Here is a 19,966-nt window from a genome sequence, read left to right as displayed (position 1 = left end):
TATGTGTTACTCTTATTATTATCTCTTAACTATTACATTCATACACACAAACCTCAATCATTCATTCATTCACACACATACTACTACTTGATTCGCAATTCAAACCAAACCCTCAAGTTGCTACTCCCTGACCCCGCATTCTTGTGATGTTTGATTCCAAACAAAATTAAAAAAAAAGGTTGACTTGTTGATCAACCTTTACTTCATGTCTGTGTGGTTGTATCAACTCTGATATTGTTTATTTATATCACAGCAATCAAATAGTATCTGTTAAAGGAGATAATAACCTATTATATAATATAATATAAATATTACTTGATGATGATTGTAAGAACGAATGAGTGATTGATTGAATGATTGATTGAACAGACCTTATCTTGATCACTTATTTGAATTTGAATGATATTGATGGTGGATGGACCAACAGGGCAATCAAACCCACTTTGCAACCGATCGATTGGATTTTGTTTGAAACAAAGTTGATGGAGAGTGTGTGTGGGTGTGTGAGTGAAGTGTGTTGGACATGACGAGGAAGGACAAGGGTGTCATTCATTTATTCAATCATTCATTAAATTATTTATTTATCTATCTTGTTGTAATTATAATATACATATACTAAACACTCATTTTCCAATGGACTCTGCTGACTATAACCTTATTGTAAGTGATCAATCATTCAATCAATCAACAGAGGTCACAAGTACTCACTCACTCAATCAATCAATCAATCAAATATAAATAGTTGGTGTTGCCAAATGGTAACAGACTTAGATTGGATATCTCTGATCAGTTGACATTCCAACAACTGAAAACTATTATTGGTAGATCATACGCAGGTCCAAACTACACGATCTCATTGTCATCGGATAAGAACGATCAATCAAAGATTCTAAAGGCAGTCAACTGGACCAAAGTGCTCACACTCGACAACTTCAAAAAGATGTATCCATTGGGTCTAGTCTCAAACAGCACCATCGAGTTCAACGATGGCACTGACTCATTCATCGTCAAGTTCTACGTCCATGCCTAAGTCCGTCACCATCCTCCATCAGTCCACTCACTCACTCATGTCATGACATGACATGAATCCAACAACAGTTATACCATAAATTATATATTCCTTGTATACTATCTATCTACCCATCAAATCAATCAATCAATCAAACACAACAATAATATTAATGTTTCGGGTCCATCCAAAGGACAAACAACAAGTTGGAGCCGCATTTTATTTGAAAAATCAGATATTTGATGGTTTTGAAAAGGTTACCTCCTTCGTAGGGGTCTGTTCTGTCCATCCCCATCCCCTCGCTCATGCGACTCCCGCTCCCTGACTCGCTGCACCAATGTGCGCTTCCTCCACCTCCTCCTCCTCTAGTGCCTTCCTCGTGTTGTTGTTGGTTGTTGTTGTTGTTACAAGTAACATTATTTCCTTCTTATAAAGATACAAACTTTGAACATCTACCATACCTCATACTATATTTGTTGGTTGTTTGTTGGACTTTGGTGGCCAACAACATCAACTTTCATTCATTCAATCAATCAATCAATCATAAGAGCAGGGCATCAATCCTTTCAATCAAGCCAATCAGCCAGTCAACCAGTTAGTCAACATTAGCAACAGCACAGTAACAGAGGCAACAACAACAAGTAGCTTGATTGATTGTAACTCGCGTTAAACACCTTTAAAGAATATATACCCTACCATTGTATCCGCAAAGACAATCACTTTACTCACACACACACACACACACAAACAACACATTCATATTCTTAGCGTGTCTGGATCAATCACTTGATCAATCCATCCATCACCCTCAGTCAATCAATCAATCAATCAATCCATATTTCAAATAATTATCCTGTATCCAACAACCATCACCATAGCCTATATAGTAGTGGTAGTAGTAGCAGCACCACTTGGAACACACCCCTCTCACTAGACCGTCCACGTCCACACTTAACTTAGATGTATATTTAAGGGATCACACACACAATCAATCATTCGCTCTCATACACACACTCACACACACTCACTCACACTCAATAACAACAACAACAACATCATCATCAATCGGCATCCACGGTACCCGACGACCCTCTCACATCCTACCTTCCAGCCATTCCATCAATCCATCCATTCATCCAGACTCACATCAGCTGTGAGCGCTAAAGGGACTGTGTTTGGAAAGATTAAAGTTGAGAAGAGAGAGAAGCGTAGGTCAGGTGTTATAGTTGATCCACTTCCAATCATCATCCAGCCACCCGCTTACCATCTATAATCTGTCCATCAGTCAATCAATCAATCAATCAAATCTATCCATCCATTCATTCATTCATTTAATTATAGACTATAATATTATTAATTGTATTTTATCCGTAACTTGTCTTGTCTATTGCGTGATACATAAGGTGTAATATTCTAAAAAGGAGTAAGTTAACGCGAGTCCTTCACTTCAACACCACACAGCCAGTCGCGGAAACACGGAAACACCCCCCGCGGAAACACGGCAACAGCCACGGAAAAACGGCAACAGCCACAGCTACAGCGACACACATAGACACAATGTCCAACAACAACATCGCGTCGTCAATTGATGACGCTCAAAGACAATCGACAAAGAATCTAAACAAACAAGACTCATTCCACTATTGGAAACAGTTGGACATTCAGTCACAAACAACGACTACAGCGGCGACACTAACACCTCAGCTACAGCAACAGTATCTCCAACAGTTACACAATCAGCAGAATTCAATCAATCAAATGTACGATATGAAGCCACTGCCTTCAGTACCAGGACAACAGACACAGCAGACACAACAGACACAGGCACAGAGCAAGATTAAGCCACAACCACCCCTCCCGCCAACATCTACATCGACATCAACAACAACATCACCTCCACCCTTGTCACCTTCGTCAAAGTCAAACAATGGAGTAGGGTCATCAAGTCAGAGGGATAAAGACAGAGGAGACAGGGAGAAGGATAAGGCAGCGTCAGTTCAGACATTGCCATCGAGAATGAAGAATGAGAGCAGGAAGAGCATAAAGAGTATATTCTCATTGGTTTGGCATAAGCCGGATGAGGCAGCCGAGGCAGCATCCGAGGGCTCTCAGGACGAGAAGGAGGAGAAGAAACAGACAAGTTCATCATCGGGAGAGACTTCCCCAACAAACACGGCCACGTCCACAGACATGAGATCTCCGCGAGCTGCCAAGACGACTCAATCTCCGAGTCTGACGACGACGACAACAACAACAACACAAACCGAATCAAAGGTTGTTGTTGATTCCAAACCATCATCTAACAACAAGAGGACATCTTATGTATCGCCAATGTTGATCTCCACCCCGGCAACACCCACGACAACGCCGGCAACTGCCACAACTTCGGCAAAACCACCACACACAGCCACATCGACGACAACAAACAAGAAGCTACCTACTCCACCTCCATTATCGATTGGATCCAGTGAGACCTCAGCACGGACGACACCCTCCGCAGCCGAGATGGAGGAGCAGCTGATGATGGCCAGACTGAAGCGTGAGGCGGACATGGAGCAGCGCATGGCACAGATGGAGCTGGCGCTTTCAAAGACGCACAGACTAGTCGAGGATCTCAGTATGAAGCTCACCAACGAGGTGATGAGTCGCCGCGAGCTCGAGATGCACTGCAAGGAGCTGGAAGCACGACTAAAGATCGGCGAGATGCGCTGGCGTCGCGTGTCTGAGTGCTACACCGAGTCGGTTAGCCAGCTGGCGCGCAGCAATGGTAGCGACGGAGTGCACAGCTCTGCGCTGGAGGAGGAGCAGGCCAAGCAAGAGAAGGAGGACCGCCTGCTCAAGGAGTTTGCCAACCTGCACGACGACCAGCGCTTCAAGACGCTCAATGTTCGCTTCGACACGTTCGACCAGCGTCTGCGAAGTATAGAGGATACCAACGGCCAGGTACTCGACAGCGTTCAAACAATGGCCATGCTCTCGGAACATGGTGGCGAAGGCCGCAAGAAGGCAATCAAGAAGTTGGAACAACAGCGCGAGAAGGAGCAGCGAGAGAAGGAGCGCGAGAAGGAAAAGGAACGTGAGAAGGAGAAGGAGCGTGAGAAGGAGCGCCAGAGAGCATTAAAGAAGGACAAGGAGCGTCAGCGCGAGATACGCAAGATGTTTGTGTCACGTGACCGCGCACATACCGTGGACACCTCGTCGATGCACAGTGGTGGCAGCAACACTTCGGACAACGTGTCGGACCTGGCATCTGAGCCGCCCGAGCATGAGGTCGGCGGCAACAATGGACTCAAGTCAAGCCTCAAGAAGAAGACATCTGGCTCGCCCGACAACTCATTCTGCGACACAGCCAGCAACATCTCGCTCAACTCATCAAGCTCGGTCTCATCGCCCGCCAAGAAGTCGGTCGTGTTCAATGAGGTGGACGAGACAGCCCCGCCCCGCAAGTATCTGGGCAGCTACACCAACTCTTTGAAGCGATGGGCCGGCAAGCGACTATCGACATACAGCGCGAGTGGCGAGCCACCCTCACCCAATCTGGGTGCCGAGTATGATCTGGCCACCTCTGTGCCAGTGGCCGCGACTGAGGAGGTTGCCGAGGCGACCAAGGAGCGAGCACAGGTAGCCAAAGGTTACTTCACCACTTTGTACGAGTCTGGCGACATCGAGGACATGAAGCGCGAGAAGCTGAAAAGGATGCGATCCAAGACTATCTCTGGCAGACCATCATCATTGTCCGCTCTGGAAGAGGAGGAAGCGGCACTAGAGGGTAGTGGCAATGGCCAGCCCAAGATTCCAATCTCTGCTTCCTCAAGCCAGGTACACACCATGTCCAGTGTCAACAGCATCAGTAGCAGTGGAGGAAGTACCAGCAGCAAGGCAGAGGCCAAGTCTCTCTCCAAGTCCGATCGTATCCCATCATCACCATCATCCGAGTTTGATCAGTACTATGGAGGTATGTTGTTGTCCACTATGTGACGATGACGCGAGGGTACATCACTGATACTAACTTATTCGCACCAATCACTGTAGACAAGAAGAAGCATTCAACAATTGGAAGAATGTTTGGCAAAGTGAGAGACAAGCCATTGAGTGGCGTGTCGCTCATACTCTCCGAGCGACTCAATCATCGCGCGTCCAGGGATGAGCTGATATCCAAGAAGATCATCAAAGCTGGTAAGTGCCCAATCACTCACTCAATCGACCAATGATCAATCTTGTTAACAAACATACACACATCTTAGAGTCCATATTCTCGACCAGCCTCAATGAAGACTCGATGGAGCGATTGGTACAGTTCATTGACAATTGCTTCGAGGTGTTGACGGTCAGTTGCCATCTGCCAGACTTGTTCACGAGGAAGATGGAGGACAATGATATCAAGTCATTCAAGTTGTCAATCGAACAGAGTATTGTTGGCAAGTTCACCAAGCGCGACCCTTATCTCGTGGCTGCCACCCTGCTCAGCTTCTTTGACTCGCTGCCTGAGCCCCTGCTGTCCAAGTCGGTCAGCCACCTCTTGTCAATCGTCACTATCGACGACAACATATTCAGGAAGTCACTGTGTCGCTCGATCCTCTTCTCAATGCCACCATCTCATCGTGCCATTCTCAAACTTGTGGCACAGTTCATCAAGAGCGTCACCACCAGCAGCGGCAATAGCGCCGTGCATCTGGTGGAGGCCACCGACTCACCACTCCCCATTGTGGCGATCGCCGAGGAGGCGTCAGAGGGCGCGACAACCCTGAGCAGCTCCAACATCGAGTTGAGCAACGGGGAGACCAAGTCCGCGTCAAACTCCTCGCCTGACGCCTCCCCACTCTCGATGGCACAGACGATCAATCATCGCTTTGGTCACAAGTCCAAGCTGACACTCGATCATCTATGCGTGGTCTTCTCGCGCGTGCTCTATCGTCGCGCTCTCGACTCGGGCGCCAAGCAGGTGGACGACGTCCTGGCCGTGCAGTCACTGGGCCAACTCGTGGACGACTACGAAGCGTCGTTTGACAACTTTGTCGACATCCAGTTCATCATCAAGGAGATCTCGTATGTGAAGCACGCGTCCTATGAGAAGCTGTTCGAGCGTTTGATCGACCTCAACAACATGGACAAGGACTACAACTACACGGTGTTCTACACGTACGACTACTACTTTAGCGCGCCCAGCGAGTTCCTGGAGCGCATCGTGTACTACTACAAGAAGACAATCTCCACCGACCTGGACACGCCGCCCCGCGCATGGCAGGCCGAGCTGTCGATTGCCGTACTCTCGGTGGCCATGTTCTGGATGAAGCTGCACCAGCCCGCACTGGGCGCCGACCGCGTCTTCCTCGCTCGCCTCAAGGCGTTCATCGACGTCTACGGGCCGACCGCGTCGCCCACCACTGGCAACTTCTTCACATACTTCAACACATTCTTCCACATGTCCGAGCCCATCAAGACGCTGTACGAGCGCGGCACCAGCTTCTACGACACGGTCAAGAAGCCACCCTCGGCCCTGGCAGCGGCCAACGTGCGCATCAAGGACGAGAACAACATCGACGTATACCAGATTGGTGCGATGGGTGTCGCATCGCAGATGACGCTCATCGACATCGAGCTGTTCACCGCGATCCCCTTGTTYCCAGTTCCTGCACAAGGCCTACACCAAGCCAGAGCGCTCACCCGAGTTCCACATCATGGTCGACAAGTTCAATGAGTGGGCACGATGGACCTCCACCGAGATCCTGACCAAGGAACGGCTGCAGGACCGTGTGATCGCGCTCACATTCTTCATTGAGCTGGCCAAGTGCTGTGTGGAGGTGGGCAACTTTAATGCGGCAGCGGCCATCATTGGCGGCCTGAACTGCAGTGCAGTCACAAGACTGCGCCACACATGGGACAAGCTGGCAGCCAAGACACACGCAGACTACAGGGCGTTGGAGGTTCTGTTCGACATGTCGATGAACTACAAGAACTATCGCGAGGCACTGCGCATGGTCAACGAGAAGGTGGTGCCCTATCTGGCGCTGGTCACCAAGGATCTGATCGCCATTGAGGAGGCCAACGACACGTTCACTACCACGGGTTTGATCAACGTGGAGAAGTTCCGACTGATATACCGAGTGATCAAGGAGTTGCAACAATGTCAACAGGCATCCAATCATATATTCCAAGTGATACCACCACTCAAGAAGCATCTCTCTACTCTCTCCATTAATCTATTAGATGACAAAGAGCTTCATGTACTCAGCCACAAAGTTGAGCCACGTGCCATTAACACTTCATCGTCCTCTGCTGCATCTTCCTAACTTGCTGGTCGACTGGCTAGGTTGACCAGGTGTCCATCAGGAGTTGGATGTAATAAATGATCATTATTATAATTATATTATTTTATATATTATTAATTATAATTAATTTAAAAGTATAGATTGGTCTACCTTCATAATGCTTGGGTAAAAAGGGCACATATGCATTTGCTTTATTTAGAACCAGATGATATCAAGGTTGACAACTACGAAGTGGCACTTGCGCATCTCACTTTGGACAACAAGAATAACTCTGGATTCCTGTTTAGAGCAATCGTTTCTGGTGCCACTGGTCGCCAGTCTGGTTGATCGACCTGATCATCAGCACCACCTCTTGCTGCAGTATCTTAAACTGCTGCAACTCAACTTTGAACAGCCAACTGTCTACGATCGATGTTGTCAATGAGGCATTTGGTTCGGAACGAGTCGAGAGTGAGCTTAATCAATGGTTCATGGCGCCACTCATCAAGGACATACATGTATGTCTTTTTGTTGTTGTTGTTGCTGCCACTCCTGTCGATTGTCGTAGTCTGTATGTCCATATTTATGGAAGTAGAGATTATATTTCAAACTCTCCAACTGGCTTGAGCATGTTGTTGACAATGGAATTGGCGCAGTAGCCTTCTTACCTTAGGTCGCAACACTCCTTACCCAACTTGGGGTCCAATGACTTCTTGTCAGTATTGACAGTCCATGGTATGGTCGAGACGAATCCATCAGTGTGAACACGTTTGATGGTAGCAAGGTCGTCCTTTATATCGCAGCCGCCTGCTTTGCCCTATGCTTCGTGAACATAGATGTAGAACGATTTGAATGTGTCAGGCTCTGGGATTGGCGCGCCATCGTATTCGTGAGGATCAAACATGATGATCGGCTCGCCTACCTTGGTGAACTTACCTGATCGAAATTGATGATTGCCGTAGTCGAGCACGACCTCTATCCTTGCGTTGGCGCCGTAGCGTTGGAGTGTGTTGCTGTCTCGTTGTGCGATTCGTTCGATGTCTGCTCTGGTGTAGTTGCCTGTTATCTTGATCTCTGTCACGCCCGTCTTCTTCAATCTGCCACCAATGTCTCTTGTTGATCTACTCATTCTATATATTAACACAGAGATGTTAATTTATATCACTTTGAACCTATTTGTTGGCCATCAACTGTTTGTGGAGGTAGCCTTGCTTGTGTCGATTGAGAATGAATGGTGCGACCCTCTTCGAAGCCGCATTCGTATCTTACCTTTTGTTTGATGTTGCTTTGTGACGCTCTCTGAACTCCGAGTTTTCTTTGTTATTAGAGATAAATTGTTTAATTTAATTTAAAATATTTATGAGTTTGCAAAAAGGGACAAACAGTTCATTTCACCCTCACTCTGAGTGGTGGCTCAACTTTTATGTACATTCATTCACAACAACAACAACTACAACAACTACAAATATATCCCTATCTCTATCCACGATTCACATTATGCCTCTCTCAATCAATGTCCTTCCAATTGAAGGAAAGAAGATATTAGTACCTCTCCATCCAAACGCACCAGTCAATCAATTGATTGCTGAGATCATCAAGCGTTGCAAGTTAGATGCCAACGAGTACACTCTCTATTTCAAGGGAGAGCTCTTTGGCACTGATACGTTGGAGTCGCTTGGCATTCAGGATGGTGCAGAGTTGACTCTTTGTTCTCCCACACATCCATATATAGCTCGTAAGTACAAACAACATCTTGGCAATGTCTTCATTCAATACTAACATACACACTCAAGCCGGTGCTGCAGGAGGAGGTGGTGGCCAAGCGCGTAAGTACAAATGAGAGCGAGTGATGTGTTCAGTCAGTACTAACCTATTGCTCCTTCCTCCTACAGTGGAGCAGATCTTGAAGGATGGCATTGAGGAGATGAAGAAGATGATCAATCAGAAGAAGAAGGTATCAGTTTCAAGAATTTCTAAGAGCGACTTCGACCTTCTTCGACCCGAGGAGGTGCGTTTTCTTCCTCACCATCAAGACCAAGTACCACCGTACACAGCATTCATATGGTCGAAGGGGAATGAGGATTCTCCAACAAACATGAGCAAAGTCCTTGCCAGGCTCAAAGAACTGACCACTCTTCATAGAGCTCACTTTCTTTCTGTTGTATCGAAGACACTCTTCACCCAGAATTTGGATGAGCTCTCTCTCGAGATTACTGGAGGAACAGACATACTTGTTTGCAGACAACAGATTCATATCCAAGACATTGAATTGACTCTGATGTCTGAAACCCAGGTCCACATTGAACTGAAGAAGCCAAGAACCATCAAGAAAACAGAGTCTCTCCGGCAATTCTTCACACAGCATCTCATCATTCAGCTTCATTCGCAATTTCCTATTCTTTCATTGCTCACAGATATGGACTCCGTGTGGCTCATCGCTTGGACAATCACTCTTGATGGCCAATCGAAGATAGCAACTTGCTATCTGCCATGGAATCATGCCATCAATTCAATCGAGCTCGTTGTTCAGAAAAACAATAGCCTCGATTTAATCAACCCAGAAAGGTGGAACATGACCGAACTTCTAATTGGTAGCAACATCATCACAACTGAAGTTAACGAGGACGCTGACGACTCTGATGATGACGATGATGATGACGATGATGATGACGATGATGACGATGATGACGATGATGACGATGATGACGATGATGACGACGAGGACGAGACACCAAAATCAGGCAAGAGGAAGGGTCCAACTACATCTAACAAGAGCCAACCGAAACAACCCAGGAGACAGGCAGCAAAGAAGCCAGCAGCAAAGAAGCCAGCAGCAAAGAAGCCAGCAGCAAAGAAGCCAATGTCACATGGAATCACAGCCGCTGCACCAATCTGTGATGTTGCCAATTTACAAGATGTCGATTACTTATTGGACAAGGATGACCTCAATTCCCTGCAGAAGACAGGGATACACAGACTATTGAGAGCCATCGCCCCGTATTTATCTAGAACAAGTCAAAACAGCAACAAGATATATGTGTGATGACATGATGATGTTGGTCGATCACCCAATAATCGCTAATGGTTGATTCTCCGATTATAATAAACCCCAACGGTGAACTTGGTGAACAAAAGGTGGACAGTGTGGGAACAATCGGAAGTACGTGCTGCCTATCGTGCTGAGTACTCTCCTGGTAACTCTCTTGGGCGTGCAAACTGTTACAGCGCTAACAGGTACCGAAAGTAGAATAATAGTAGAATTACAAATGACCTTCTTTAATTAGGATTAAAATGCACGGACATACTTTTGCGAGAGGTTGCCAACATCCGAAGAAGATGATGATTACTTTATTGGCATTTACAACTTAGATCTCTTGTTGCATATGGCGCCTAACAATCTACAACATATCACTTCGATTGTATTTCCAACAAATCAATCAAACAATTGTACAAGGCCAATCAAGTGCTAGAGTTGACACTCAATCATTGTAGTCTTGGGCCGGATTATTATGAAGATGATCTTGGCGATGTCCACACATACTACGATCATGCCATCCAACACCTGACATCACTCACCTGGATACTTCCAGAATTCAAGAATGCCATCCAATTGATGCCATCAGTATCCAACAAAATTGAAACAATCTAGTTGATTATCAATGATATAGAATCGATGATAAAGAGAGATATTGCAGGTACCAGATCTGGTGGTTTGTCAAATGTTGATCATGAACATCTGGCATCATTATTGGAACACTTCAATTAACCAATATTTAGCAAACTCAACAAAGTATCAATTGTGATTACCAGGTATGCAATGGAACATTCGTCTTCCGATCATTCCATCGATGTTGTCCACGATGTCCTCTCCAACTAGTCCATCATCAACAATAAACCCATAAATTCAAATGAAAGGCTCAAGTGAGTGAGGGAGGCATTGAGCCTCAAATTGATATCTCCTTCATGGAAGTGAGTGATCATAACATTCAAACATTCATACTTATACAAGTACACATATACATAATATATTTATACAACGCTGGACTTTGATAAGGTTAGTGGATCTTATCACCATTCAGTCAACATCCATTTGGCAAGCTACCTCATCACTCACCTACAGACTTGAAGTTGAGCCGTGACATTTGTTAATCATCAACAATGAACATCAACACACAGAAATCTGATACACAACTCCCATTGTTATTCTATCGAGAGGTGATTCAATATCTATGGCACACTGCTGCATCACTCTATGACAATGGACGCGACTGTGGTCGGAATGGTAAGTGGAATGTGGCCAAATAGCTCAGTCTCGTGTGCTGGGGCTTTCACTCGTCCATCAAGAAGCTCAACACATGCATTGATCTCGAACTACTTATCCGGTCCCTCGTGCGAACGAATCAGCATCAACAACAACAACTATACACAATCATTCCCAGCTCCATCGAATGCCTTACGCTGAGTAGACAATACAGTTGGACGCAACGCCATCGCACCAAAAAGCTCCTGAAGCAGCCATCATTCTTCCAGATGCTCAAAGAGGTGTTGTCCAGAGTGCAGTGCTACAAGGGCACGTTCATCGAGCTCTGCGATCTTCATTCTAAGTTTGCCGTTGGTCAAACGATGCTTGAGGTCACGCTCTCCGACATGTACACTGAGAGCGAGAGGGACGATGATTTGGTGGACCTATCGCCCATTGGAGTGGAACACTTCCCTCGCCTCCGCAAACTCAGGCTGTGGGGGCAGAACACGCGCGATCATTATGACGAGCTTGACCTCATTCCGATGTATCAACAGATCATCTCATCCCAGTTCTCGGCACTGGAATCACTCTATATCAGTTTGAAGGACACCTGCGCGTCAGCGCTGCAACAACTCTAAGCGCTTGTTCATCTTCGATCGCTGACCATCAGGGGACATGGCAACTTCTTCTCCATGTTGTTGGTGTACTTGCGGCAGCCATCGACAAGACTCACCTCGCTCAACATCGAGTTCAACAATACTGACATTGGCGAACCATACTACAGCACCGTCAGCGAGGAGAGCAAACAATTGCTACAATTCATCCTGCAGGACCACGCATGCCCAGTTACCAAGCTTGGTGTGCTCGCAGCCTTCCCGCTGTGGTTCCCAATCACACGGCCGCTTGAGCGACTTGTCCTCCATGCTCGCATCCCCAGTGCACCACTGCACGGCTATAATCTCGATCACACCATCTACTCCACTCATGTGACGACACTCTAGCGAGTCGAGACAATTGACCTTGTGGTCCATTTGGGCTCTGGTGTCACGAAGGAACTGCGCCAGATTCTCTCACTTCCAATCATGATCTCATCATTGGACCTCTATGGATCAATGTGGGGTGACAAACTTGCTTCTGCCAAAGAGGTGATACGCTGCATCCAAGGGCCTCACATCTCACGTGTATATGTCAATGGTGTCCACACCCAATTGGAATCGATACAAGACTGGCATGATATTGCGACCGGACTAGTGTTGTATCACACTTGATCAAACTTCTTGTCTACAGATTGATTGATTCATCGTCCAGGACTTGCTTGTCACTGCCAATGTCATTGAGCTCCTTGTCCACCACCTCCTTGCCAACAATACTTCGCTTCTGTCCATAAAAGACGTAGATGGCCAGTCCAATGATCAGCCACACGATCAGTCGCACCCATGTGCCCCAACTCATAGAGATCATCAAGAAAATTGCGATAAGAACACCAGTCTAGACTGGTATTAAGACATTATTGATTCAGATAGTGTGATTGATTGATTTATTAAATCACCGAGTAATAGTTTAATGTATAAATGTTGTTAACAATGAATGAGCCTTGTATTTTTCCCCGGTTGACTAAGCCTACCTCTGACTTAAAGGATGCTGCATGGGATGGCATCCTTGGCGGTGGACAACAGAATGATAGATCTGATCGATAATGCAGCACTGCCGGCTGGAACACTGAGTGTGAACTTGTTCTGAGGAGGATTCAGAGGGGCCAAGATGATTGCGGGCACAGTTCCAGCATCAAGCACGTCAAAGACATCTGACACTGGCACGTCGATGTCGTAGGAGGTGTCGTTCCAGTCGATATGGAGTTTGGTGGCAGTGGTTGCCTTCACGATGAACCGGAGGTAGAACATCTTCATACCCAACCAGATTGGATCTAACTTGTAGACAATCGAGCCACCTGGAGCGATGACGACCTCTGGCAATCCTGGCATGAAAGAGTCTTCAATGAAAGTTACTCCCGACATTGAGTCCTTCTTGATTGGGTCGAGGAGAGTGGCGCCCATGCCATTGTAGACATAGTTGGAGTTGTTGAGACCGAGTGGGGCAAAGGCGATGCAAGCAGAGTCCATGGTGCCGCCTGGCCTGACCATTGGGTCCTTGTTGACGCCGAGACCGAATGGATGGTAGAGGTGGTGGCCGGGGAATTGGTATGAGGTGATGAGGCATTGGTTCCAGGGGATCTTGTAGGGGATATTGATGTAAGTGTTTTCGACGGCGACAGTCTGGTAGCTGAACGGTGTTTTCATGTTGGGGAAGTTGTACTGATCGACGGCACAGTGCCAGCTGTTCTCTGTGCCCAAAATGATGTCCTTGTTTCCATCCAGCACGGCTTGATGGTTATCGAAGGGGCCTCCGGTGATGTCGCCTCCAATTGAGCACTCGAAGCTGCGAGGGATGATATCGGCGTATATCTTGATGGTCTCCTCGGCAATGTCGCTGAAGCCAATGGACTTAATAGGATATTTAGTGGTGTCGATGGGATCGACGCCACCTGGTGGACCAACCTGGGTGTTGGTAGACGCCCAGGATGGGAGACCCTCGTTAGTGTAGCCAGTCTTGAAGGAGTTCTGAATCCAGAGGAGACGGTTGCCAGTCTCATCGGCCTGCGAGGCAAACTTGTCATGCTCTCCACGATACAAGTAGTAGTTCTGCGAGATCATTATATTGTGGATCTGGTCAAAGGTGGCGGTGTAGTAATCCTTGGTACCTAGCTTGTCGGGGTTGACGGGGAGGCCTACCACGTCGGACATCAGCAGACGAGTCCTCTGGGGAATATTGACTCCATCGGGGAACTTGGTGGGGTTCAGCAGGGGCCAGACTGCGACCAGGTCAAAGACGTAGGTGATCATGCCATTGCGCAGGGTGTTGATGGTGTTGAAGAGGTTCACGTCGCTGGCGGCGGCGGCGGTCTTCAAGTTGGTGACGGCAGTCTTGTAGGTGTCGATGCAATGGTTGGTGTATTCCTTGAGGCAAGTGGTGAACTGGGGCAGGAAGTAGGTGGTGATGTACTCGGCGGTGTAGCCCCATTCCACTCCATGGAGGCATGCGTCACGCAGCAGCGACAGACGAATGCTGGCACACATAGCATACATGTACAGCTCAGCGACGGCGTGGGTTTCCTTGTTGCACGCTGCGATAATGGTGGCGTACTGCTTCTCGACATTGCTCAAGCTGTCCTTCAGAGTGTCCTGGTTTGATGCCACGGTGGGGTTGGCGAGGAACTGGATGTGCGTGCATGCGAGGTTAGAAGTTAGTATCATACGCGAGCGAGTGTGGAGGAGCAGGAGGAGTGGGACTTACAACAGAGAGGGCGGCGGTGTAGGCTGTGAGATAGGTTGAGGCTCCCTCGTAGGCAGTGTGGAGTGCCTCACTGTCGTAGGTCTCAATGGCCGTGTCGATGGAGGCCTTGATCAGGGTCTTGTAGGCGGTGATGACCTGGGAAGTCTTGTCGACGTTCTTGGTGATGTCCGTTCCGTTCTTGACCGACATCACTACCTGCCACATGGAGACCATTGCACGCCCGGCGATGGGACCGATCTCTGGAACGAACTGCATAAGCGTTGAACTGATGGTGGCGACCGAGTTGGCGATTGCCCAGCCAGAGTTCAAGTTTCCAGCTGATATCTGGCCCTTAAGCATGGTAACGAGTGAAGCGGAACCGTCGTCCGTGTTCAGCAAGGCGACCAACTTCTGGGTGGCTGTGAACCTCTCAGCAGCATTGCTGGAAGTGAGAATCTTAACCAACTGGGTGGTATCCATAATTTATGTATTTGTATATGTATTTGTATTTGTAGAGGAGAGAGTAGAATGATGATGTTGGATGATGTCCGGACAACTCTTATAAGGATGACGGATGGACTCGACTGGACTGGAACAGTGATGGACTGGACTGGACACTATCACTAAGTGCGCATTTATACACTCTTTTGACCCATGATCAATGTTAAGTGAGGGGTCAATCATACAACAAGGTGAAGTGGTGGAATAATATATCTTGTGTCCATTCTACAAAGGCCTCGTCGTTTCCAAATTTAACAGATGTAAGGGTCCAACAACACGGTTACCTAAAAAAACAATCAGAAATGTATCGTTTTTTTCATTAATTCGGTGGCTCTGTGCCCTGATTGGGCTCACAAGTCGAGTCCTCTGTTTTATCTTCATGGTTTTGATGATGCAATGATAATGGGCCACAGGGGATTGTGCCAGTCATCTGAGTATGACAATATCGTTTGGTGTAGACCCATCAACAAGTGTTGTTGTCTGTGGACATCGAAACAAATAGAAGACAATCAGAATGTTTCATCTGCAGATTATTGCACCAACGATCCAACTTTGAATCTGATCTTTACACTGGAACATAGTTTAGGGTCGTACTGGTTCCACGGTTTGGTGAGATCACCATCTCCAACATCTCATTGCACAAAGATATTTATTATTATTATTAATTATTATTAATTAATTTGTCAGTCACACACATGATAGTGTAAGTGTAGTAATGTACAAGGATATTCAAAGTCAGTCAGTTAGTTACAGTGAGTGCTACACATTCAAACAAATAACAGACATTACATCGATGTTGTTGATTGAATTAAAGGTAGTAACAACGAAGAATGTGTCGCGTGTCGTGCACACATTTGGGCAGAAGCAGAGGATGGTGACAGCAGCAACAAACAACAACAACAACAACACAGGACATTTATTTGCAAAATTATAGTCAGAGGTGATGGTGAGTGAGTCGGGGATCAGTCCGTCAACTTGTTGGTGTTGGATATGATGAGGATGGGCGTTGTACGAAGTGTCTCATTCCTTCGATGCCAACTCTGACTTGCGAGAATTCAAACGTTCGTTTTTACTGAGACATGATCATATGCTTGATTCAAGATGCACCGTGAACTTCCACACAGTGAGCGAGTGACTGAGATATATACACATATTAGTAATAATGGATCAAAAAGAACAATGGTTCTTTGGACCATATAGTCTGGATCCACAGCAGGCTCAAAGAGAGCGTGATCAAAAGCTCAACAACCTTCTCACATTGCCTAACAATCCAACCTCAACACTATTGATCAATCACAAACAAGAAGTATTCAAGTATGTTATGAGTTATGATGATCATCATTAATCGCATCACTCACATCAATCAAATCAGATCAATATGTACATTATTTAAAGAATGTGATTGGTATAAGAATGTTAGTAAATATGACACATTGAACAAGTTGCTTGCTGTCGTGTTGGATGATGAAGCAAACAAACAAGCTCTGATCGATTTGTTGTTGTGTAGACAAGATGTAAGAAAAGGAAGAGAGTTCAATGCATTGTTCCGAGTGATACATTCATTCATCAAACCAATCGAGTCATTACTTCCCTTTTTCAATCAACTCAATCCCAACAACATAAACATCGTTATCACTATCTTTGGAACATCATTCCAACAAGTATGTCATTCATTCAATCATTCTATATCAGTCGCTAACTCAATGATTCGTTCGTAGTTAGCATTACAAGATATATGAATCATACATACTTAGTAAGTTGGATGATGTTACCAGCCTTGTAATACTATGAGGCATTACCAAATGCTTTGGAACAAGAGTGGACGAGCACAATGTAGACATATTCAAACCAATCTTGGACCGCATAAAGATGATGGATATCAATATGGACAACTTTTATGACTTCACAAGGCCCGAGGTTATATCGGGATTGATCATACTCGTTGATCTACTCAACAACATTAATGACAACGATAATGATGGCGTTAGACAACTCTTGGAAGGCCATTCAGTCGATAAATACATGGACACAGCCTTCACAATATTGAGCGAATCATATATACCAAAGATCGCGGAGAGTGATAATGTTGTGAATGAGATCATTGCACGACATCTACCATCAGTGGAGAGGTACATCAGAGTACATAATAGACGAGTAATCGATAACTTTACACCCAATCGATTCATCATGGCACTGGCAAGTCACTCAATGTTGGACGGACAGTTGATCATCAACATGCTTAATTCATATGCGCTGAGGAAGGATGAGTATTCTGAACCTCTTGGTGACTTCCTCAACTCATGTCCAGACCCTGCCCAAGCATGGATCTCCTACATTGACCGCTACCTCTATATCCCAATCACTGGTAGTAATACTTTGAATCTCTTTCATATACCAGATGAACTCTATGATGAGATTGACGAGTATTGTCTACATGTGGCAGCACGCTTTCACTTGCTCAAGTATCGACACTGCTACAAACTGTTTGAGCCCTATTGGAAAGACGAACATATGTCCAAGAGCAATATACTTGATGACGACATTCGACAAAATCAAGACTTTGATCATCATCAACAACTTTACAAACAATTCAAGACCAACTCATTGGCAACGACATATCGATATTTAAAGAAGTCTCGAGTCGATCCAGCACTTGGACTTGGACATGGAGGTACATCAATTATCAACATGCCATCACTATTGATCAATCAAATATTTGGATATCTCTTGGAGATCCAACCATGGGATTCCAAATGGTTGATTGAGTTGTCAACAGTGTCTAAGCAGTTTCATCGAGGAGTATCCAGTGCACTATGTAACACAATCAATCCAACATTAACGATCAAATCCGAGATTGATTATTTGGGTTCAAAGTACTGTCTGTTCCGGACACCACCTCTAGATCTCAATGTCATTGACCTTGCTCACATCCCATCTGAACACACCCAGACTTGTCTCGATCGCTTGGTATCATTATACATTGAGTTTACAGTCGACCAAGACGTCACAATCAAGTTTGCCAAGGTCAATGCACCCAATCTCCGACGCATCAAGTTCCAAGAGGCAAAGTCTTACAGAAATTACACTCTCTTCCAGAGAATCAATGATGCGGCCGTCAATGTAGGATCGCAACATATGATCATTGTTGACAAATATTTATCCATCATTCAAGATAATTCACCTAATCTACAATATGATCAAAAGTATGATCAATCATTCAATATTCTATTCCAACATTAAAATATCAATCAACCTTCATCACCATCATCAGTCCAATCAGTTGACATTGTGACCACCTGTCAATATGGCCCACAACCAGCTCCAGCATCTGCATCAGAAGCACACTGGATCAACATCAACTTCAAATGGGATGTACATATTGCACGAACAGACTATGTCCATGGTTTGACATATAATGATGGTGATAGACATTACGACAAAGACGACGATGATGAGGATGTTGAAGTTGACTATGATCTATTAATGTTTATCAAGCCAAACAAACTACAACATCTCACATCGATCACATTTCCAGCATATCAATCACTCAAGAATTTATCAAAAGCCAATCAAGTTAGAGAGTTGACACTCAAGCTAATTGATAGATGGTTATGTCCGAGTCATATCTACGACTTGCACACATACTATGACAGTGCAGTACATCACCTAACCTCACTCACCTTGATACTCGATGACATCAAGGATGCCACCATGCTGATACCAGGAGTCTCAAACAACATTCATACAATAGAGTTGAGAATCATTGACATACAATCTATGATTGTCAAGGATATTGGAGCATCTGGAGGCTTGTACAATATAGATCGCGACCATCTTGCACCATTGTTGGATCAATTCAATCAACCAATATTCAGCAAACTCAACAAAGTATCAATAGTGATCAGTTTTAAAAGAGACAATGTTGTTCGAGAATCATTCCTCTTGCGATTATTCCTTCGATGTTGTCCGCAATGTGCACTCCAATTTGTACATCATGACCAATGAATAAATACTTGGAATTACAAGTTTGGGATTACCAACACATCATCTTCCTCAAAGTTAACTTCATATCACTTACTATCATTCATTCATTAACCGAAATTAAATTAATTTCATTCACCCTAACATACATTTATTCTTTCACTCGAACATGAACAGAGAAGAGAGATATTGAGGAACTAGATGAAGAATGGTTCGATGAGCTACACGTCCCATTGGTTGACAAGCAGTCTCAAGAACAATGGTTCTTTGGACCATATAGTCTGGATCCACAGCAGGCTCAAAGAGAGCGTAATCAAAAGCTCAACAACCTTCTCACATTGCCCAACAAGACAACCTCAACTCTATTGATCAATCACAACAAGAAGTATTCAAGTAAGTATCAATCAATCATTCTCGATCGTTCAATCACTAGATCACTAGATCACTCATTCAATCAATCCCTCAATCAACATTATTAGATTCATATGTAATACATTATTGAAAGAGAGCGACTTGTCTCAAATGGAGATATTTGGTAACCTTCAGAATGTCCTTACAATCTTGTTGAAGAAGGATGATGATGATGATGATGATAGTCAATATAATGAAGCATTGATTGACTTGTTGAGAGCGATATATGATAGAGGACAAAGT

General features: G+C 45.3%; 10 protein-coding genes across 10 annotated transcripts; 7 read left to right on the top strand and 3 right to left on the bottom strand.

Annotated features, from left to right (window-relative positions):
• Positions 1-633: 633 nt before the first annotated feature.
• On the top strand, positions 634-1,030 carry SAMD00019534_084380 (hypothetical protein; the record flags this gene model as incomplete). Its single annotated transcript, XM_012896329.1, has 2 exons — positions 634-660; positions 743-1,030. The coding sequence occupies 2 exons, from the start codon at positions 634-636 to the stop codon at positions 1,028-1,030; spliced, it is 315 nt and encodes a 104-aa protein (XP_012751783.1).
• A 1,737-nt stretch (positions 1,031-2,767) lies between these two features.
• On the top strand, positions 2,768-7,299 carry SAMD00019534_084370 (hypothetical protein; the record flags this gene model as incomplete). The annotated part of the gene is made up of 4 exons (XM_012896328.1): positions 2,768-4,964; positions 5,042-5,185; positions 5,254-6,551; positions 6,637-7,299. 4 exons carry the CDS (start codon positions 2,768-2,770, stop codon positions 7,297-7,299), a joined length of 4,302 nt encoding a protein of 1,433 aa, XP_012751782.1.
• Positions 7,300-7,617: 318 nt separating this feature from the next.
• Positions 7,618-8,386, bottom strand: SAMD00019534_084360 (hypothetical protein; the record flags this gene model as incomplete). The annotated part of the gene is made up of 4 exons (XM_012896327.1): positions 7,618-7,680; positions 7,774-7,826; positions 7,948-8,074; positions 8,180-8,386. 4 exons carry the CDS (start codon positions 8,384-8,386, stop codon positions 7,618-7,620), a joined length of 450 nt encoding a protein of 149 aa, XP_012751781.1.
• A 368-nt stretch (positions 8,387-8,754) lies between these two features.
• Positions 8,755-9,386, top strand: SAMD00019534_084350 (hypothetical protein; the record flags this gene model as incomplete). Its single annotated transcript, XM_012896326.1, has 4 exons — positions 8,755-8,992; positions 9,051-9,083; positions 9,150-9,211; positions 9,363-9,386. 4 exons carry the CDS (start codon positions 8,755-8,757, stop codon positions 9,384-9,386), a joined length of 357 nt encoding a protein of 118 aa, XP_012751780.1.
• A 443-nt stretch (positions 9,387-9,829) lies between these two features.
• On the top strand, positions 9,830-10,300 carry SAMD00019534_084340 (hypothetical protein; the record flags this gene model as incomplete). Its single annotated transcript, XM_012896325.1, has 1 exon — positions 9,830-10,300. The coding sequence occupies one exon, from the start codon at positions 9,830-9,832 to the stop codon at positions 10,298-10,300; it is 471 nt and encodes a 156-aa protein (XP_012751779.1).
• A 1,209-nt stretch (positions 10,301-11,509) lies between these two features.
• On the top strand, positions 11,510-12,138 carry SAMD00019534_084330 (hypothetical protein; the record flags this gene model as incomplete). Its single annotated transcript, XM_012896324.1, has 2 exons — positions 11,510-11,539; positions 11,602-12,138. The coding sequence occupies 2 exons, from the start codon at positions 11,510-11,512 to the stop codon at positions 12,136-12,138; spliced, it is 567 nt and encodes a 188-aa protein (XP_012751778.1).
• Positions 12,139-12,192: 54 nt separating this feature from the next.
• On the top strand, positions 12,193-12,501 carry SAMD00019534_084320 (hypothetical protein; the record flags this gene model as incomplete). Its single annotated transcript, XM_012896323.1, has 1 exon — positions 12,193-12,501. The coding sequence occupies one exon, from the start codon at positions 12,193-12,195 to the stop codon at positions 12,499-12,501; it is 309 nt and encodes a 102-aa protein (XP_012751777.1).
• Positions 12,502-12,781: 280 nt separating this feature from the next.
• SAMD00019534_084310 (hypothetical protein) lies at positions 12,782-12,952 on the bottom strand (the record flags this gene model as incomplete). The annotated part of the gene is made up of 1 exon (XM_012896322.1): positions 12,782-12,952. The coding sequence occupies one exon, from the start codon at positions 12,950-12,952 to the stop codon at positions 12,782-12,784; it is 171 nt and encodes a 56-aa protein (XP_012751776.1).
• Positions 12,953-13,131: 179 nt separating this feature from the next.
• On the bottom strand, positions 13,132-15,310 carry SAMD00019534_084300 (hypothetical protein; the record flags this gene model as incomplete). Its single annotated transcript, XM_012896321.1, has 2 exons — positions 13,132-14,772; positions 14,852-15,310. The coding sequence occupies 2 exons, from the start codon at positions 15,308-15,310 to the stop codon at positions 13,132-13,134; spliced, it is 2,100 nt and encodes a 699-aa protein (XP_012751775.1).
• A 1,183-nt stretch (positions 15,311-16,493) lies between these two features.
• Positions 16,494-19,333, top strand: SAMD00019534_084290 (hypothetical protein; the record flags this gene model as incomplete). The annotated part of the gene is made up of 4 exons (XM_012896320.1): positions 16,494-16,645; positions 16,704-16,992; positions 17,050-17,067; positions 18,815-19,333. Coding segments are annotated over 4 exons (978 nt in total), but the record flags the coding sequence as incomplete, so codon positions are not given.
• Between the last annotated feature and the right edge of the window lie 633 nt (positions 19,334-19,966).

This window comes from Acytostelium subglobosum, assembly GCF_000787575.1.
Source record: "Acytostelium subglobosum LB1 DNA, scaffold: scaffold18, whole genome shotgun sequence".
In the NCBI taxonomy this organism is placed as follows: Eukaryota; Evosea; class Eumycetozoa; order Acytosteliales; family Acytosteliaceae; genus Acytostelium; species Acytostelium subglobosum.
This window is presented reverse-complemented; position numbering and strand designations above follow the sequence as displayed.